This window comes from Adelges cooleyi, unplaced genomic scaffold, assembly GCF_023614345.1.
Source record: "Adelges cooleyi isolate 19-005CV unplaced genomic scaffold, UGA_ACOO_1.1 ACOO_flye_CR_arks_rails_tigmint_CR_PRNA_23, whole genome shotgun sequence".
NCBI lineage: Eukaryota > Metazoa > Arthropoda > Insecta > Hemiptera > Adelgidae > Adelges > Adelges cooleyi.
In genome coordinates this window covers 14,645,981-14,666,675 of record NW_026095893.1, presented here as the reverse complement: position 1 = coordinate 14,666,675, position 20,695 = coordinate 14,645,981, and the positions used below count along the sequence as shown (strand labels likewise).

The window sequence follows — 20,695 nt, the reverse complement described above, 5'->3', positions numbered from 1 at the left end:
TAACTTTTTTGAAAAATAGCCTAATTATTCTTGAATTTGTATCAGGTTGTCCTTAGATATTGAATTATTGATAAACAGTGAAACTAACAAACGAACAGTACATTATAGATTCGTATTGCTTTGAGTGTAATCATTCGGTTATAATAATAATTCTTGAAACTGCGACCTACCCAAACCAAATATGTGGGTTACGTATTGTCCATTCTGTGCTAGATTTTAATTATTTTTTTTCAATATTAATAAGTATATTAAAAACGGGGGAAACGCGCTCTGCGTTATAGTGGTCTATTCAGTAAATGTTTTTGCCTTGTGTTAAGCGGGCAACTGAAAACGATGGTATTGACTGACCTTATCTTCTAAGACCGTGCATTGAATGGTCAATTTCATGATGTAATTTATTTCATTTTAATAAATCTTACCATTTATTTTAAAAAAAAATTCTGGAAAAACGGCTTTTTACACGACCCTCTCCCCCCCCCCTTAACATATTTAATACAGTCGAAGATATTGAAGATAAACTAAACAATAAATAGACTTTTATTATAAAATACAATCATACATAACCAAGTCTTATTATAATAATATGTAAAAAAAGCCCTAATAGCTTCATATAAAAGTCGGGCGAATGGTGGCGCTATCTACATGACAAAATTGTACTACCAAAATACCGTAATTTCGAGCACCACTATTTTGGTTGGAGTGGAGTCACTTTATCTCTACATCGTGGATTTACAGCCGTTGATGAAATATCACAAAAAATTATGGAGGAATCGGGAACATATCAATATAATATTTAAAGAATTGGTAACGGAAATGGAATAATATTCTTATCTCATTGACCAAACCTGTTATTATATAATGACTATTTTATAGGTATGAATAAGATAAATAAATACTAAATACTTCATAATGTCCATATATTTTTATTTAGATCTTAGTGGGGTAAAAGTGTGATCTACTATCTAGTCTATTTCATTTGATTTACGGAGTCTGAGTTGAGAAATTAGAGAAATAGAACTTGATTAGGTATCATCCATTTATTTCGTTTTTAAATGTTTTAATTTAGCACAGATAGTATTTATATTTATTTTTAAATACTTTTATAGTGGACATAAGTTATGGTGTTAGATTTAAATCAAATCCCAGCCGTACCGGCCAAAACTGCTTTTGTCATACATTTAATACTCATTACTTGGTAAGTTTTACGAGTGTGTAATCGTCTCATATTATTGTTTGGAGGAAAAAGACATTTTCTATTTTACAGGGGCGTACAAGGCCGATGGAGTCCAGACTCTTATCTGTTTTATAATGTCATTTACATGGGATGTTTTTTATGGGCGATGCATAATACAGAATCGGATAAACCAGCACAACTAGTATGTGAATTTCTCTGTTTCTATGCTATAATTTTATATACCTAAAACGGTTTCGTAGATAATGAGGTTCTAGTATTTCTGTGTAAAATTGAGTTTCTGCACATGTTTTCTTTTACTGATAACTAGATGGCATAAGTTCAGCTTATTAAGAAATTGAGTTAAGTATTCTAATATATATTGAATAGCAAACTTCTTACTATTGTGTACAAATATTTGTCAACAGAGACTCATAAGGAACAAACCTATTTAAGCGCCCAGCAATTTTTTTTTCACTGATAGTATTTGTAGACTTTTCTGGTCATGCTTTTTAGTTTTTAAGTTATAGCCATAAAATGTTTAAGAATTAGGCAGAGTGTCCGGAAAATGCAGCGGATGGCGATTAAAACAAATACTGCTGATTTCTCGCATTCCCTCGTCCTGTGTTATTTTTTTTTTAATTCCTCGAGAGGAATTAAGTATTTATCATAACCACCGCATTTTTGCGCCACATGCACTAATAATTTTCATAGGTTATTTTTGAGAGTTTACTCTAAAACTAAGTGCGCATTACTAGATTTTTACCATTAATTTTTTATGTTTACCAAATAAGCACAACTTGTATGTTAGTGAAAAAGGACAAGTTTTATTGTATTATAGATTACATATAAGGTGCTAGACCTTTTAAATCAAAGCTTAATTTCATTGATGCCATCATAACTTAAAAAAATTAGTGTAACAAACAATACATAGATTAAAACATCGAAGCTATTTTTATGTATTTTATATTTAACAATTTTACTATTAATCATGTATAATAAAATTATACATGAGATTGATGTGGTACAGTGGTTACTTCAGGTAGCGCTTGGCACCTGAGATTAGACTGCGTCCATAGTTGCTTGATCTTGGTTGGGTGACCATCGAGGATTAATTACGACTCATTATATGACATTTTCACACGTTTATTATGTTACCATACTTTTTAATTATATCTCATATTTCAGACGTAAGAGATCAAATAAATATTAAAGAAAAACATATTATGTGAAATGAATTTATGTCATAGTACCTAACATATGAGTAATACATACCTGCTGATATCAACTACGCTTATATTATAGATAGGAAAAATAAGAGAATTTGAGTACATTTTGTACAATAAATATGTAAACTTAATTTTGTTGGTTTTTATAATTTAATAAATGTATGATCTAAAATAGATATAATGATGTATACATTTTAAAGTGCATAATACTTATATATTATTGTATTTTATTATAGACAATTTCAGTAAATCTAGCAGCAGTATGTTTAGACATAATGACTGTGTTTTGTTTTTTGCCAAATTTCTGTAAGTATTTATATTATATGAATGAAATATATTATTTAGTTAACAAACTAATAGATTATGTTGATGAGGGAAAATGACTAAATAAAATATAATAAGAAAAATTAAAATAACATGACTTTATTATATGACAAATATTTTATAATGTTAAGTAGCTTTAGGTGAAATGTTCAGTGTTATAAGTGCTATGGGAAATCTGGTTCTACGTTTTGTAACATTATCAATTCTCAGTCGCATGTGCATCGAAAGTAGCAATGGAGCAAATGATGGCATTCCACCTTCTCTGCAAAATTTTATTAGTAGGAGTAGTTATTAAGAAAAATTTGATTGTTTATATTTTATTCTAATATATAAATTATGCATTAAAGGTAGAGGAACTGCCAATCCACAGTCATATGAAGACATAGACCAACCACAAGTTCTTCCACAACAGCAAACTCAAAGCAATGCTCCATTTTTTACACCATACCGTTAAAAACAAAATTTTATTTATTATTACAAATTAACAAGTAATATTTGTTTTTTCACTGTTGTAAATTACAGGAATTAATCTTTTTTGTGTGTCATATTTAACTACCATATTTTGTTTTATATAAATATATTTATTTAAATAATAAGAATGTATAATTATATATTTTCATACTCAACTTATTATATTAAATTTATTTTAAACAATTTAAAAAAAATGATTTATTAGATACATATTTTTAAAATAAATATCCTGAAAACTGCATAAAAAAGTACACAACTCCAACCCTTACAAAAGCTGAAATAGTTTGGGCATGATTAATTTCAGCCATTTTAAAAGCAATTGATGGAAATTTTTGACAATTTCTTTGTAAATATGTAATGTGTAAAAAACTTGTTCAAGCTTTGGAGTTTTTTTTATTTCAAGGGATAAAACAATATTTTTTTCAACTTTGGATTACTAAATCATCATTTAGTTTTATATTATCTGATTAACAGAGGTTAGGTTAAGATAAAGGTTTTGATAATTAGAACAAATAGATTAAATAAACAAAATAAGTTTTACTTTAAAAAATAAACTTTCTTTTAGCTGCATGAAAGCTAAAAAAGCTACATTTTATTATAGCACCACAATATTTTGAAAAACTTAAAACTACACATTTTAGAAACTTTTATTTTTGATCACAAATGTGCTTGCCAGCCATGGAATAGTAGTGACAAATTTTTAGGATCTCTTGCTTCTTGTATAAGTCTGTTGACTTGTCCACTAACGCTGCTTGTACTTCCAATATCTTCTATTCCGCATAACTTCACACGCACTTTGTTTAAAGATCTTTCTGCTAACTTGTTTACTTCATCAGCTTTTTAAAATTATATTACAATATTTTTTATTAATAAGTTATATAGTATTATTTTTATAATACTGTTTGTAGTATTATTAGTACTTAGTTACTACACTTACGGTTCTTCAAGTTTGAAACGATTGAGTGATCTTGTATTTTAGCTGCTTTTTCTGTAGTCAGTGTCCATTGATAACATGGATCATACAACAACACTTCAATTACAGTAACTATAACTTCTTGATTTTGTCTTAAGACCGACATTGTTTTCTCACAACATCTATACATAGGTATAAAAAAAAATGAGAAATCACATTTTGAAAAAATAATAAAAATGTATACTTTCGGAAAGTTCCTTCAATGCCACAAATACCCATGCCATCTTCTATATCTCTTGTCAGCCTAAAAGGCACAGTTTCTGGAGTATTTAATATAGAACCTTGATCAAATGCTATACCTATACAATAATATTAAAATGTCATAAACTGTTGTTTCAAAAAAAAAAGGTTAATAATATTCATTACCAAAATCAATGTGAATGAGTTCAGCTGTTTTATCATCAATTAATATATTTTGTACATGTCGATCACCTAATCCTAATATATATCCAACCATAGATGTAGTAGCGACACTAAACATAATTTTGATGGTAATATATGTTAGACTATAGTGTTATTAAATTTCAAATAATTATAACAGTACCTGTGAATATATGCTTGTCGTCTTTCAAACCAAATAGAGGGATACATAAATTTTTCAAAGAAAAAGTAACGAAATACTGGTTTAAAATTTTTGCACACTGCTAAATATTTTTTCTCTCTAGCAAAATTACTGTCTTTACGTGAGCTCTATTAGATACAAATAAAAAAAGTTATACAATTTAATACCAAATGTACAAAATACAAAATTGTATTTTATTTAATATATTCACAGCCATCTAAAAATTACAAAATAAGTAATATTGTAGATATAATAAGCATAAATAAACATTGTATATTATACCCAAATCTTAATTTTAGATACAAAATACATTTGTTATACAGTTTAGTATAAAACTGAACTAAGCAAAAAACCAAACAATTCAATGAAATAATGACAAATAATGCTAGAATTCTTTCTTTTATACTATACTTGAGAGAAATAAATACCCTCCATGTTATTGTACAAGCAGTGTGTGTGTGGGGAGAAATTAATGGAATTCGCAGGACGTCCCTACTATACTTACAGAACACCGTCGGTTAGAATAATATGGTATACAATATTGATCGTGTTCAAGACTAAAACGCGGTTCTGTTGGACAGGAAACAGCGTCAGGAATAATACCATTTCGGGTGTATCCAGTTACCAACACCGAACGATGGAGTCGATGAAATTTTATAAAAATTAATTGGACGTTTGTAACATGCTTAGCAAAGGAGTGAGAATCCCATGGGACACACGGTCCACCGTCTTGAATTATAGTAATACACGTATATCTATGTTTTCCAGGGAAGGCCTAGATTAGAATTCAATACTGCCAGTGCAGAGTGATGACCACTGATGCATTTGTTTAAAATTATAGCCAGTTGTGACCGATACATACTCCACAAGATGTGTACAAAACAATAATGTTTTTAAAAATATCGATCGTTAAACCATGCTTTTCAGACATTTACACATTTTTTGAAAACCTCAGAATGCTAGCAAATTATCATTTAACTGCAATTTTCAGCATTTATGCGTTAATTTTATTACAAATTAGCCACACAGGCCACACAGAAACCAAAATAATAAGTAATGGCTTGAGATTATTTAGGTCGTGGTCCGAAGATGGTTGTATTTCAACTAGCCAAACAGACACGTTACAATTTAGCAGAGGCGCCGGGCACCAAATTGTAACGAGCCTACTTGGCTAGCTGGCTAGAATAAACAGAGCGGTCGCCGATAGGACTAAATAAACGGATCTCTAAAAGAGAACGGGTGGTTAGCCTGTGTCTATGCTTAAATAAACTAAAAGTCCCTTTTTTTTTATATATCGCCCGAGAGGCTAAACGGGCGGTCATACCTTTATATGATATAACTCTAAAGTATACAACTATAAAGATGTATTTACAGGATAAACTAAACATATGTGTATATATATATATATATATATAATACACTTCTACTTGGGTCAGCTGGTCCTGGAGAAGCGGAGTTGAGCGAACACACACAATAAAATATGGAAATTGTAAGGCGATATAGCATGACTATAGAATAAGATTATATTATGGTATTTAGTAGTTGATCACGGACTGGTGGTGGCAAGGTCTCAACTGATTAGATGCGACGGCACCTAAGGGCATTGTGTGTGTCCACTGTCTTCCCTACCTATTGTCTAATTGACAAGTGCTTAGTAAAATTATTTAGGGCGAGTGGTAACGGGTGGCTGAATGTATGCGTTACACTTCTCTCATGGGCCGAAGTATATTTACGTTATAACTAACAAATATTTTAGTATTATTTCATAAATTATTTAGTTATACAGTTATTACAGAAATACGTAAACAAACTATATATGATATATACATAATTATTTATTTGTTTAATATTTACTTGAATAATACTTCTTGCTTCTCCCGGTGGGATGTCGTCAGGTCTATATTTTTGATGAGCACCTGGTTTTGAGTTTCTACCAATTAAATAATCACCAAGAGACATTGTATCCGTACACCATTCAGCTATACCACTTTGTTGTGAACAAGGTACAACCTAGAGTACCAGGATTAGTGATTACAAAAACTGTTGACAATAGAATATTTTCCTAACAGCGCAACTGATTTACTTTGTATGTTCTAATTGTTAATTTTCTCTGTGATGTTGATTTGTTTGCTTTAAGAAGTCTGTTCATCAAGACAAATACTTGTTGCATAATTGCATCTTGGCGCATGTCTTCATTCCCCTAAAATAACTCTACATATTTTAAAAAACAAAATAATTTAAAAAAAAAAAATTGTTTTTATACTTTTAACAAAAGTGGTCTAGTTTTGCCATCAGAACATATACATTCTATTTTTTTGGGTTGATGTATACCGCCAGCATTCATAAACGAGTTTTTAAAATTGACAACACCTAATAATAATAAAACAGCTTGATACAATTAATATATTAAAAAACAATACATTGTATTTTAAGTGTCTCATGTAAGCAGTGGCGTAACTAGATGTTTTGGCACCTAAGGTATAACTAAAATAATATTATGATACCCTGCTTGTGCCCCTTAGAATTTATAACACTGTTTTTGAAAAAGACTATAGTGAAATCACTTGCACTTTATTTTTCTAAACATAATTTTCATACCTAAACTTACATACCAGGTACATTAGTGATTTTATATTCATTTTTATCAATATCATGATTACCATCCTTAATAGACAGATTCATAGAAGTAAAAAAAAACAGTTTGTATGAGTGTACATTTGTGTATTCAGACATACCAAAATATTTGTATGCGTGTGATCACCGTAGCACCTTAGTTTGTGATAAATGAGTCTCTAAAGTGCGACTTTAATGTTCAATCAGAGTTAGATAATACAAGACCTTTTTATAAATTGTATCTTATTATTTACAAATTCCATAAAATAAGTTTTGGTGTTGAAAACTAATATTTTTTAATGAAACAGTTACTTTCATGTTAGTTTTCACATTTTTTAAAGAGCTGTAACTTTTTTGTTTGATAATTTTACAGAGAAAAACAGCGCGATGTCCTTGAAAATGTTCTCCTCATTAAATTTTCTCATTTGTACTAAAACTTTAATTTCTACCTAAACGCCACATATAAAATTCTATGTAACATAATTTTGCTAAATTGCCAGTTTGTTAAACTGAGACAGTAAATGTGGCGTCTTTTTAATGTAGGAACAATAAATATGAAGTCGTTAAAAAAAAGTGCTCTTTTGTCTGGTGCCCTGCTGTAAGTACCCACAACATACCCCCTAAATGCGCCACTGAATGTAAAATAGAATAAAATCATTCGAGACATGTTGTGAAAAAAACAAACTTAAAACCTATATAGGTATTATTTGTATGAACCATAACAATGAGATGCACTTTTAAGGTTAAAATTACCTTCTAAAGTTTAGAACAAATAAAAAATGAAAATGTTTAAAAATAGACTAGTTGGGACAATTTATTTATAATCTATGATTATATATAAACATTGATTTATAATTTAATATATACTAAATTTAGTTTATTATATTATTACAATAAGCTAAATTTACTTACTAATAATAATTGGATATTGTCCATTTTTATTTAATGGCAGTGTAACAGCAGGACATAGTGCATTACAATTTTTAATTTTCATAAGAGCTACATTATTGGGAATTTCAGCTTCTAAAAACCAAAAAAAAACAAAGTAGCAAATGTTGTTTTTCAAAACAGGTATTACAGTTTAAGATCTTACTTTCACCAGGAGAGCTTGCCAATTTAGTGTATGCTAAATTTATTAAAGCTTCATATAATGTCTCAATAGCAGTTACTAGATAACTAATATCTGAGTCATGTTTCCAATTAGACATTAGCAGTTTTGCAGCATTTATCCTAGGCTAATTTTCCAAAGAGAATAATAATTTATTAGAAATGCTTAGCACACAGAGAATATCACATCATATATCAACAAAAAAAATACTTCATCTACAGATTCTTGTCCTTCAATATACTTTTGATCTATACATGAATTGGCAACAGCATAAACAATTGGAATTGTCTGGTGAGGGTGTTCTTTAGCACAGCGATCTATAAAACAAAACAAAAATTATAACATACATATTACGATATATATAATTATTATTTTGTATCATATAAGGATTACTTATAAGCCTTTCTATTGTAATATGAAACTGATGTTCGAGATTGGTAGATAAATGAGCAACTAGTTGAGGAAGTATCGAAACAAACATATATGATGGGCTTTTCTCAAATCCCTGATTCACCATTAAGTTTATTTCAGGACTATCTTTGTTTTCCAACCATAATGATAAAATCCTGTAGATTGGCAGTTCACCCTCGCTCTCTAATGCGATTAAACGTAAATAGTTTCTACAGACAAATAAAAATAACTATGCAATAATATAGTAACAATTAACATGATAAAATAATCAAGAAACATTATTTTTTTTTGTTTTTATCAATATTTAATTGACTTTATATTGCAAATTATATAATATTTATTGTTTTGGTAATAAATATAACCATTTACAAATTATTAATATTGGCAGGTGGGTGGCTGAGGGAGATAATACAGTAGTGTAATACCGCAGTTGCTAGTTTTAAGTGTTAGGTCAGCAGCTAGCTGTAAAAACTCCTAAAAAACTGCAAAATCTGTGTATTTTGAAAAGGTAGGAATATAGGGGGGGGGGCACATGTAAATATAAAATAAATGACCCTCCCACCACTTCCTCGGCGCTTTAAAGAAAATGTTTTGTGAAAATTATAAAGGATGGCCAATTTGCCATACACGCGAGTGGATGAAGGTTAAGATTTCTGTTTTTTTTTTAAATCAATATTTTTGGTCAAATTTTTTTTGGCAATGTTGTGTTTATTGGTCCTCATTATTTCAAAATATGCATGTTAAATGAAAAAAAACTATGGAAATTATAAAAAATCACGGACGGCCAAATTACCACAGTCGCGAGCAGTAGTGTTACTTTAGAAAGCGCGAGCGGATAAAGATTAGTACCAATACTCTTTTTTTTTAATAATTAATAAGTGATTATGTCTTATAATTAAATACTGAGTGATATCTTTTTAAGTAATTATGAACAAATATATATACAATACAGTAAATATATTTTATTTCTTATTTAATTTTTAATTTTATAAGCTTGATATTTATTCTGTTATTAAATTTCAACTGTGTGTTTCTATTATAAAATATGATAGTATACATAATTTATTTAATATTTAACTTTTTTTTTAATTTCAAGACTTGAATGAATTATTTATTTTTAAGTTTAGCCATTTATTCCAGGAACACTATGTGAATATAAATATTTTAACTTCCATTCATACCAATTACTAGGATATGAGCTTGTTACTAATAAAAAAAAAAAACAGTTATTTATAATCGACATATTACCGTAGTGCAAGTTTTAAATAATTCATCCGTTCTAAGTTTGTGTTGCTTATATCACTTTCATCTATACAGCTTTGATTCATTAGCAAAGCACCAGCTTTAAGTTTTTCATTATTTTTAGTGGATTTAGCCACATTAATTAAAGCTCTAGCTTTTTCTTTAACTTCTTCTACTTCATGTAATCTCTTTTCTAGATTTTCAGTTTTTATATACTTTGATACTTGTTGATATAATGTATCAGTATATCTGGATAAACGTTTATGTGCATCTGATAATACTTTTTTGCACTCAAGCCCAAATTCTTCTTGTTGATCCAATTCAAAATTAAGTAATTTAATAGCCTATAAAACAAACAAAGATAATAAAGAAACATAGTTAACTACAATTTGGTTTAGTTTAAAATTTGAATAATTACAACTATTTGAATTGTAGAACATAAATATTTTTATTGTACTCGGTAAACAATCTTGAGATTGTAGATAGAAGGGGGGGGGGGAGAGCTAAAGGAAAATTTTAGAAAGACCCTTTATTTAAGATTATGTTTTAAATTTAAATTATAAAATTTGAATAATTACAATTTTTGAAAAGTTATTCAACTATACACCTTTTGTCGAGTAAATATAGAAATAAAACAAAAATACAGAAATAAAAACACATTACTATCGTATGTGCAGACAGAAGTAATGCATTTTTGTTTCAGAGTAATCATTTTCTCTCGCCAAACAAAGAATAAATATTACCTTTTCGAAGTATCTTTTTATTATATTTGAAATATTTTCAGATTTTGTTTCTTCAATCCAAGAGCCATAAAGTTGTAAGGCTAAAGAGTTTAAAAATGGGTATTCATAGTTTTCTAGTTCTTCAACAACATATTTTAATAGTACACTGAAAATACAAATATGTTAATTAATAAAACAATTAATTATGATATTTTAAAACTAATAACCATAAAAAAAATGTATTTTAAAAGAATAATACATTATCAGGCCAAAAAAACTGTGGTAAAAGAACAAAAAAAAAAAAGAAGCAAATTCCTAAACACAATTTTTTATATTGTATAGTTTCTTCGATGTAAGATCTAAAAATATTGGTTGTATAATTTTTTTCTTGCAGACTACTTATTTCCTTGAGTAGCATTTTGATCGATCAAAAATTGTATACAATTAGCATTTATAAAAAATTAGCTGGTTTTTTAACTTTGAGACAAATATGATTTGGAACATTTGTTAGGCATGCCCCTTATCGTTAATAGCTTTAAGCCAACATTTTGCCCTTCCTCCACGAGGGAAGTTATTTTATTATTTTTAGTTTTTAGGAGCAATTGTAGGATCAAAGAGCAACTGAATGTTTGACTAAAAAAAATATGTATACAAAATGCCAAATAAAACTTCTAAGCGTCATAATAATTTATTCAATTGTCATTTAGAAATTATTAGTAAAAATACCATATTAGCTAAGCTGTTTTTCTGTGGAAAATAGTGAAAATCACATTTTAACAGCAATATTTATAATATTTGTTTCATGTTCTATTTATAAGCAAATGTAATATGTATTTCTTATATTATCTTTATTGGTACAAGTAGTTTAGTGGTTTACTCACAATTGTTATGTTAGTGTTAAATATTTGTTTTAAAAAGTTTTTTGAAGTTTAAAAATTGAAGTACTCACTTTAATAATTAATCAAGTTTTATACTTTTAAATACAAATTTAACAACATTTTTAGTTATACCGTGCTATGTGGCAATCATTTCTTAGCCACAAAAGCCTTGCTTCTTCTACTTTGGCCCATAGAGTTGTGTGTATTTGATAGTTTTGTAAAGACACAATGGTTGCTAAATGTCTACCAGCTTCTTGAAGTCTGTCATCTTCACGTGCAAGTTCTGCTATATTTATTCGCAATATACCAGATTTATCATCACCATTAAAATCTAGAAGGACGGAGCGCTGTATGAGAATTTGATTGGAATGCACAAAATCATTTGTCCTAAGTGCTGTTCGATTACGCCAATTTAGAGATAAAGTACTTTTGTCTTTTATCATGATGTAGTCTTCAAGATCCTAGAAAACATTAATTTATAGATGAATTATTATTATACGTTGTTAATAATTACAAAAATAAAGGAATGATATAATACTAGATCTCTTTGTTTATTTAATTTGTTTAAATATTTGGTCTCTATAGTTGAATATGTTAGAGACATAAGTAAATTAATACTACAAATAAAAAAGGCTTATTTTTTGAAATATTTATTATATTATTAAAATTTACTTTTATTTGATAAATATCATGGAAGAAGTCGAAATGACAAAGTATGATAAATATACAAAACGGTGATTGAAATAATAATAACAAATTAGTGAAGTATCAAGTGTTTTAGACGCGGCTATTTACTAATCTACAACTAAAAGCATATATTTACCTCAAGCATTTTTAATTTCACGAGTGGAACATAGATAGTTGCTGTTGATTCTAAACTGGCGCAAGCTAGAGATTCAACTACTGCCAGCCGAGCTTTATTTATGAGTGGAATAACTCCTTGTTGATTTTTCTGGTAGATGCATTGCATTGCGTGATAGTGCAATGCTTCAAAAGAACTATCTCCTCTATCTGGCAAATTCCAATTGCCAAGCTGCCAGCAACATTCATATTTTGGACTATCACTTTGTACAGTTAGTGAGTGTGCTATGTTTTGCAGTCCAGAATTAGTAAGAGCACTCAAATAATCTAAAATAATAATATAAAATGACTATTTTACAACAGAAAAATAACCAAATATGTACATCTAAATGTATTAATGTGTACAATATACATTAATTTGTATGTTATATTTATATGTTTATACATAGCTCATACATGTATCATTACACTTAATACAATTAATTACAATTACTTACAATTCAAAAATTAAATAATAATTAATGTTAAAATATCTATTAATAATGTATACCTTGGTTTACTGTTCTTGAACAAAGTTGTAAATCACAACTTTCCATAACCCGATCCCATTTTCCGAGGAGCTGATAATAATGTGTACGAGAAGGAAGAGTGAGAAGATGAGCTGAACCACATCCTTCAATAGCATCACAATCACCAATATTTGTGTACGCCTAATTACAATTTCTATTATATATGATACACCACATAAAAATAAAAACTATTGTAAAGAATATTTCACTAAATTTATCTTACTTCATTAAGAATAACTTGCAGCAAGAGACCATCTTTAGGTAATTTTTCAGTGATTACATCTACAGGGTTGAATGACATGGTCCAACGATCTATGCTGATATTTCTAATAAAAATTTAGTATTATTATAATTATAATAATAATATGCATTTCATTTTTTTAATTTGTATTAGCAAATTGTTATTAAAAACCTTATTTAAAATATTTGGTTAATTATAAGATAGTTTACAAATGTAAAAATTAAAACATAAAACATATATAACATTTGTATGTAATTACTTACTCTGTTTCACACCAAATTTCTAAGTATAATATAGATGTGAAGTATGCAGAACAAAACTGTGCAGCCTGGGCCACATATAGATAATTGACATCTAATATATTTCTAAAAAAAGAAAATTGAAATATGATAATGATATTATTAACAAATAATGTAGGAACAAACACATTGCAACTTACTGTAGAAAATTGTTTTGTTGTAGTCTGACAAAATTGATTACATTTAAAATACATTGTACAGCTGATCTATTCCAGTAAATGTTATTTTCATTTTTGGCAACTAAAAATAAAATAGGTATAACACTTTTATTTATTAAACTATAAATTTACAACATGGTCAACACCATTCAGGATTTTGACTTATTTGATAGGCATGTATTAATCATAAATTCAAGCCTTATTGTTGTACTTTTTGAAAAGAGGCTTGAATTAATTAGGATTAATTGATGCCTATCAAATAAGTAAAAATCCTGCATGGGGTTATACATACAGTACATAATCTGCATAGAATTACCATTGCAACATCCATTAGTCATTACATTTCTTATTTCATAGTGCTTAATGAAGAAGTTATTCAAGTGTTTACTGAATACAGCCCTTGTTTGAATATTGCATTTTAAAATAAATAGAACTAGATGTGGTAAAATTTGTTCACAAAAAATTGGCTAAAAGTATGTTTATATTTAATTTTTTCAACATTTAATAATTTATTATATAATATTTTATACTCGATTTAATTACTTTATGTTCAGCAATTGGCAATAGGCTCTGACAATAGCCTTCGAAGGTACTAAGAAGGGCTTTTGTTATACGTGTAATCCAAGTATCAAATGAAGTTGAAACTATACCAGATGGGCACCAAATATTATTTTCATCAACATTTTTATTGAATTCTTCAAAGCTAAAGTTATTAGGAACATCTTCTGTTGTTTGAGTGTAATTAAATGGATATAAGCGACTTGCACCTATTTCCTCTAATAAAAAAATACTTGATGAACAAAACAAGAATCTTTATTTCTTATTTTATTTTCATTACCATACAAAGAACATCTTTCTTGAGTAGCCATAATTTTAATCAATGACTTGTTGCTTGCTTCCATAACAGAAATGTTACCGTCACTTAAATAATTTAATAACAACTCAACAATATGCTTAAGAAATGAGTTTTCTGGATTAGTATTTGGTTTAGGTTTAAATATTTCAGGTTCTGGTTGCAATATAAGTGTTGTTAACTCAGAGGGACCCAATATTCCAAGACAACTGGCTGCTAAAATTTTAATCTACAAAAAAAACAATTTGAGATTTTGAGTTAAAGCTGAGCTGTAGAAGCATGATATTGTTTTGGTTAGGGAGGAGAGGTGAATGGTGGGATGGAAAGGTGAAGGAACGGAGGAGAAGTGGGATTAAGCGTGACAAAAAAATGTTTCCTAAAAAAATCTCATACATCTTTTTGGTTACCTTCCAGCTTTAAAACATAATCATGTTAAAAAGGAATATGATTATATGATATAATAAAAATAAAACAAGTGAACATTTTGGAGCTTGAACAAGGATCGAATTTTGGTTTCCTGCTTGTCAGACTACTAATATTAAACCTGGGGCCTTACTTTTTACTAGCATTTTTGCACGTTTTAAACTGTTGCTAAATTTAATAATATATATAAAGTAATGATTGAAATTTGAAATATTAACCTTACCTCATGGTCAGCGTCAAACGAATATTGAATAAGTGAGCAAATAAGACAATGCAAGACACTTTGAGCACAGTCTTCTGAAAATCCCCTCATTTCATGTAGTTCTCTGTACATAAGTTGTAACTCATCTTCAGAAGCTTTTAGCTTTAAATTAATACAATATAAATTATTATAAAATTAAATATATGTAAGTTCCTTAATTAATTACTTTGTGCTTTAATAGTTTTAAGCTATGAATTGGATCAATATTTTCTTTTTTTTTAGAAAGAAAATCAGTAAGAGCTTTATGCAAACTACATATATTATTTGGATTCGTAGTAGTAATAGTGTTTGTGTTAAAGCCATTTAATTCTCGAAGAACATTTAAAATTTTAAACGATATTTTTCCAATAGCCGACGGTTTATTTGCATTATTTCTCAAATTACATGATAAAAGTTGATTAATATAAATATTCTTCTCATTTAATAACACTCGTTGTTGACTTATTACAAGCCACTCTAAATATTCAAAAACAAAATGTTGAATTTCAGAATAATTTTGATTTGTTAAAACTACTATTGCTTGAATTGATTGGTAAACAAGAAAAGACAAAAAGTTATTTAATTCATTGTCCTTTGTTAGTAGATCAATTAGAAGTTTCATAAATTGTGTATACTGGAAAAATGACTGGAATCTGCGAAAAGAAAAATTTCGTGCAACTAGTAAATAATTTATAAGTATAGTATGTGGTTTATTTAACACGTTCACTTCCGTATGTAAATCTCCGAACAGGCGCCAGTAGCCGTGATTTCCGATAAAATTTTGCTCGCGCTGTTCTGCGATCTCGTGATAAAAAATTAAACCAATCGCATAAATTTAAGTATAGACACATACTTCATAGCCGATGTAAAAAAAATGGTCGTTCCCGATGGCCGAATCATTTATAAACACATTTCTAGATATGTACCTAGTAACGATCACGGATCGGTGGGCAGCACCAGTGCCCGACTACTGCTGCCGATTAGAGATCAGTAGCGGAGGTGAACATGTTAATAAATCTTTAAATATTACCTTAAATCTTTTGATGTTCTTTTGTAAATATTAACATACAATGTATGGACAATCGTCTGGATAAGTTTAGGTTGTCTTTTTGACATGATTATCAAAAATGGAATGTTATTTTTAACATATGTTATCTACAATAAAGTTTATAATATGTTTATTATAAATTAACATAATAAATAGTGTATCTAAAAAATTAATTTTAATACTTGAAAATAGTCAAAAATGCTTAATAATTGTTTTTTGTCAATTTGCATCGGACAGTCTGTTGGTTCATTAGTGACAACCATTTTAATGCATTGTAATAGAATATTTGAGAACTGCATTTTGATTAGTTCATTAAAAAGTAGTTGGCCTAAATGATTTTCGACGAAAAATTGTATTTTTTCATAATCTATGCTAGTTTTATCTCCTGTTTTAATAGCCATTAAATGAGCATATATTACTGAAAAATGTTCCTGAAATTGTTTAAAAATTGTTAACCATTTATCTAATAAAAAAATAAGTATCATAATATATGTACCACATATATACATCATTACATGACAAACACAGATATTAATATTAAAAAAAAATAAGTGATAGATACATAATGACCCTGTAAAAATAATTATGGCTTTCAACTTATATTGTAAGACTAAAATTGTTAAGTTACTTATACTCACTTTTATTTTGTCATCTAGCATGTTTAAACAGTTTAATGATGCAATATCATTTCTAACAATGAAAATAGGCATAATATTGTACAAGTATTTATCATAAAACTTGTCTAAAGTTGTGCAGTTAAACAATACAAACGGAAATTCCTGAAATATTCAAATAACAGCGATAAAACAGTTAATTAAATATAATAAAGTAAAAATTACCTTTAGACTAGAATATTTAGAATGCCATTCCCACAGCAAATAATTTAAATAATCTTCTAACAAATCTAAATAACATTTTATTTTTAACTCTGTTTCTATCCCTTCAAATACACTGTAGACTAAATCTATAATTATAAATAATAATAATTCATTAGTTTATTAAAATTGAGATCGACAAGTCAAATAAGTAATCTCTTCCAAAATTCTCTACCTATCATTATTATTTGTTTAATTAATATCAAGAATCTCCTTCGATTCTAGGTGTCTTTATCTACATCCACTTACTTGATCTTTAGTCTAACTCTACTTCTAATTGCAGGGCCGGTGCAAGGTACAAGCAACATCAGTTTATTTCCTAGAGTGGCATTTTACAAAGGCAGCCATTTTTTTTACAAATTGAAAATTGTTATGAATTAATAATTGGGAAGGCCGCAAAATTGGAGTTTGCCCTATATTGAAATATTGTCTAGTCTTGTCTGGCCCTATCTAAATGCCTATACATGCATGACGACCCTTTATCGAAAATCTTACCCTTTGCTATCCCAAAAAAACATGAACATAATGATTATAAAACAAAATCCACAACGTCTGAATCTGATAACCCTCAAACCGAAGTCCAATACCATTGGTAGTAGAAACCACTCTACTTCTCAAATTTGAAAACTTATAATAATATTTTTATAAAATTATTATTTAATTATTTACTTAAACTTAGATTTTTGCTATTAACAGTATGTAGAATCTCAAACAGACAACGTTTCCTATATGTATTGCTTGAAACTATTAATGCTTGCATACACAGCATATATGTAGAAATCCGATTCATATATTCATCCTCCCGTTCATCTTCAGAAATATTACCCTGTATGAACAATTACATTTTTCAAGACCAAACTGACGTTTCAATTTATTTACGTATACAACAAATAAAGTATTACGTCTACAATGAACCCTTCTTGGAGATTTTCTAATATAATTTCAATCATCTCTTTGTAACTGATTTTGTAAGCTTTTGAATCATTTTCGTAGGCATCACATATTATGTATAAATATTTAATTACTGTAAGTCTAACCTAAATAAACAGAATGAACAGAATTAAGCAAAACAATTTATTAAGTTTGATTAAACATTTTACTTACTTCTAAGAATGAACTTTTTAAATAATTTAATATTGATTTAGGACTCAACGATTCTATATTTGCTGTAGACCAATTTGTACCAAAACTTCCATTGATTGGCTAAATATTACACAAATGAAAAGTATAGTTATAACTAAACACAAATACATCTGATTTTTTTAAACGAAAATTGTTATATGGTAATTAGTAGAAGTGTTCTTGATAAATATAAAGTTAAAAGGGTTTTTTTTTTTAAATATTTAACTACAAATTTTTAAGACCCCAAATAAAAACTTTTAGAAATTTATTTTCATTTTACTTTTTTTTTGCGTATGGCTTTAATGTTTGGGAGTAGGCCCGAAGGTCTAGTTCGGATGCCTGCTTGGCAGAATGGGCTGGTCACCCATAGGTTTCTGCAAAGTTTTTGGTGGGGGGATGGCAGCTCTTTTCCCTAGACAGTTATCTGCCCTGGGAGAGATGCTGACTGTGGCCGGATTCAAACTGGTGACAGTGCGCACATTGGAACCGCCGCCTTAGTCCACTCGGCCACTCCTTCCCACATTTATTTTACTATAATTTTTATTCAACCATTTAAAAAAAAAAATAATAGTTAAAAATATGATGTAAGATATACCAGCCACAAAAAAGTAAAACATGAAAAATTAAAATTAATTAATTAATTTTAATTAAATTAAGAATTTTAATTATTTATTAAAATGTTTATCGTAGGATTGCACAAGATGATCTGTCACTTCTTTCAACTTTCAGGGAAATACAACTTAATTGATACTAAAATTCTAAAATTTGTTTGTTATTTGATATTTCTATAAATATATTCCTTATAATACCAGTAATTTAAAACTGAACCAAAAATTAATTTTTTGAGGTGGGGGAGAAAACTAAAATTAACAAAAATTACACAGCAACTTTTATCTTCCTGCCACAGATATAAAGTAACAATAAATATGCTAGTGTTTGTATTTAACATTAATGTATAATAGTGTTAAAATATTATGTATACTGAAAATCATCTGTTGTTTACAAATGTTAAAAATATTCGATTTTCTTAGGAAATCTAATGCAGGCTAATTGGCGTAAGCACCAAAAACCCAAATTTTCCACGAGAGTGTTCAACTATGCATCATAGTGTCGCGAAAATGACAAGAAGTAAATTTCGATAAAATGATCGCTTACGCCAAATTGCCTGCAAACAGTCGTAGTATAGAATATCTTAGATGCTTACAAATGCAAAGTGACCAAGAAAATTGACAAAAGCACAAATCATTGTTGGGCCACATTTTTTACCAATTGATACTTTTTGTATAGACTGTATGATCATTAATAAATTACTGGTACACACTTTATTTGAGCTGTATTGGTTAATTCTAGTTACAGCACCTAAAAATAAAAAATTAAAACGTTTAAAAATGTAACTGAACACTAAATTTAAAACATACCCTGTAAAAGTTGTACTATCTTAATGAATCCATACTGGTGATTGCACCAATGTTTAGCAAGTTGTTTAATGAGTTTGTTTGTTTGAAGTAACATTTGTTCTGGTAAATTATTTATACTTAACACACCATGAATAAAATTTGATACCTTAAGTTAAATATTAAATAAAATACACATTGTTAAAAGATTTACTATTGTTTAAAATATTACAATTGTTTTATTAAAAAAGTAGTAAAATACTAATCTATATTAAAATGTAATTATTACTTTGTAAAAAGTGCAAGGCTGAGAAAATAAATGATCATCCAAGTTTTCAAATATATCAAGGAGATTTTTAAGAAATGATTTTTCATGATCAAAATTTGTACGACCTACAATAATACATATTTAAAGAGTAATTCAGTATGTGTAATGCTAATCACTTTTTATTTTACACTGTAAAAGTAATTTGTATTTATTATATTTAACAATTATATAAATATAGCATAAAATTTGCAATACTTTAGACTGGCACATTTGTATAAAAGACAAAAGTAGTTTACTTTAATACTTACATTCAACCAAACATACTTTTAACATAACTTTTGTGGCTTCTATACTCAATACTTGTTTTTTTGTGAGTAAATTGTAATCTAATACTTTAACAGTCTCTGTTGAATCTAATAATTTAATAATACAATTTATTGTATTTTCAAAATAGATTAAAACTTAATATATAAATAATAATAAAAGAATAAACATAATACCAAAAAATATCACATAAAACGTGAATAGTTTAAATAATTAAACTTTAAAAGAATAATAGATTTTACACAGTCTAATCACAAATTATGCCGGTGAAAAGCATAGAAATCTTGTGGTGTTTCTTTGTGATTACCGGCAAGTTTTCATGATGTTGACTATAGTCCCGATACTAATATGTTACTTATGTAGATGTTACTTTAT

At 28.1% G+C, this 20,695-nt stretch overlaps 2 protein-coding genes across 7 annotated transcripts in view; one reads left to right on the top strand and one right to left on the bottom strand.

Moving 5' to 3' along the window:
- The first annotated feature begins 719 nt into the window (after positions 1–719).
- Positions 720–3,350, top strand: LOC126836243 (uncharacterized). 4 transcript variants are annotated; one of them, XM_050569479.1, is made up of 7 exons: positions 720–873; positions 932–1,026; positions 1,107–1,195; positions 1,265–1,376; positions 2,637–2,706; positions 2,859–3,002; positions 3,072–3,350. In XM_050569479.1, the coding sequence occupies exons 3-7, from the start codon at positions 1,119–1,121 to the stop codon at positions 3,176–3,178; spliced, it is 510 nt and encodes a 169-aa protein (XP_050425436.1). In that variant the 5' UTR covers positions 720–873; positions 932–1,026; positions 1,107–1,118; the 3' UTR covers positions 3,179–3,350. The 4 variants fall into 4 exon arrangements, with proteins under 4 accessions (XP_050425436.1, XP_050425433.1, XP_050425434.1 ...); XM_050569476.1 differs by having other exon boundaries at positions 2,856–3,002; XM_050569477.1 differs by lacking the exon at positions 720–873 and having other exon boundaries at positions 880–1,026; positions 2,856–3,002.
- A 76-nt stretch (positions 3,351–3,426) lies between these two features.
- Positions 3,427–20,695, bottom strand: part of LOC126836241 (serine-protein kinase ATM) — a 34,146-nt gene continuing 16,877 nt past the window's right edge. For 2 of the 3 annotated variants that reach the window (XM_050569471.1, XM_050569474.1), the window contains exons 16-51: positions 20,305–20,409; positions 20,018–20,121; positions 19,753–19,897; positions 19,539–19,693; positions 18,317–18,415; positions 18,115–18,249; positions 17,882–18,038; positions 17,177–17,301; positions 16,976–17,116; positions 16,520–16,768; positions 16,320–16,444; positions 15,477–15,942; positions 15,272–15,412; positions 14,611–14,854; positions 14,316–14,548; positions 14,089–14,239; positions 13,755–13,854; positions 13,579–13,680; positions 13,298–13,400; positions 13,056–13,215; positions 12,528–12,832; positions 11,837–12,165; positions 10,848–10,992; positions 10,111–10,448; positions 8,845–9,071; positions 8,662–8,768; positions 8,437–8,578; positions 8,256–8,366; positions 6,994–7,100; positions 6,814–6,930; positions 6,585–6,740; positions 4,713–4,858; positions 4,535–4,641; positions 4,353–4,467; positions 4,133–4,290; positions 3,428–4,031 (exon numbers count right to left, since the gene is read on the bottom strand). In XM_050569471.1, the coding sequence (XP_050425428.1) occupies positions 3,853–4,031; positions 4,133–4,290; positions 4,353–4,467; positions 4,535–4,641; positions 4,713–4,858; positions 6,585–6,740; positions 6,814–6,930; positions 6,994–7,100; positions 8,256–8,366; positions 8,437–8,578; positions 8,662–8,768; positions 8,845–9,071; positions 10,111–10,448; positions 10,848–10,992; positions 11,837–12,165; positions 12,528–12,832; positions 13,056–13,215; positions 13,298–13,400; positions 13,579–13,680; positions 13,755–13,854; positions 14,089–14,239; positions 14,316–14,548; positions 14,611–14,854; positions 15,272–15,412; positions 15,477–15,942; positions 16,320–16,444; positions 16,520–16,768; positions 16,976–17,116; positions 17,177–17,301; positions 17,882–18,038; positions 18,115–18,249; positions 18,317–18,415; positions 19,539–19,693; positions 19,753–19,897; positions 20,018–20,121; positions 20,305–20,409 (6,029 nt within the window). In that variant the 3' untranslated portion in view covers positions 3,428–3,852. Of the gene's footprint in view, positions 4,032–4,132; positions 4,291–4,352; positions 4,468–4,534; positions 4,642–4,712; positions 4,859–6,584; positions 6,741–6,813; positions 6,931–6,993; positions 7,101–8,255; positions 8,367–8,436; positions 8,579–8,661; positions 8,769–8,844; positions 9,072–10,110; positions 10,449–10,847; positions 10,993–11,836; positions 12,166–12,527; positions 12,833–13,055; positions 13,216–13,297; positions 13,401–13,578; positions 13,681–13,754; positions 13,855–14,088; positions 14,240–14,315; positions 14,549–14,610; positions 14,855–15,271; positions 15,413–15,476; positions 15,943–16,319; positions 16,445–16,519; positions 16,769–16,975; positions 17,117–17,176; positions 17,302–17,881; positions 18,039–18,114; positions 18,250–18,316; positions 18,416–19,538; positions 19,694–19,752; positions 19,898–20,017; positions 20,122–20,304; positions 20,410–20,695 lie in introns of all 3 variants that reach the window. The other variant, XM_050569472.1, reaches the window with a different exon arrangement.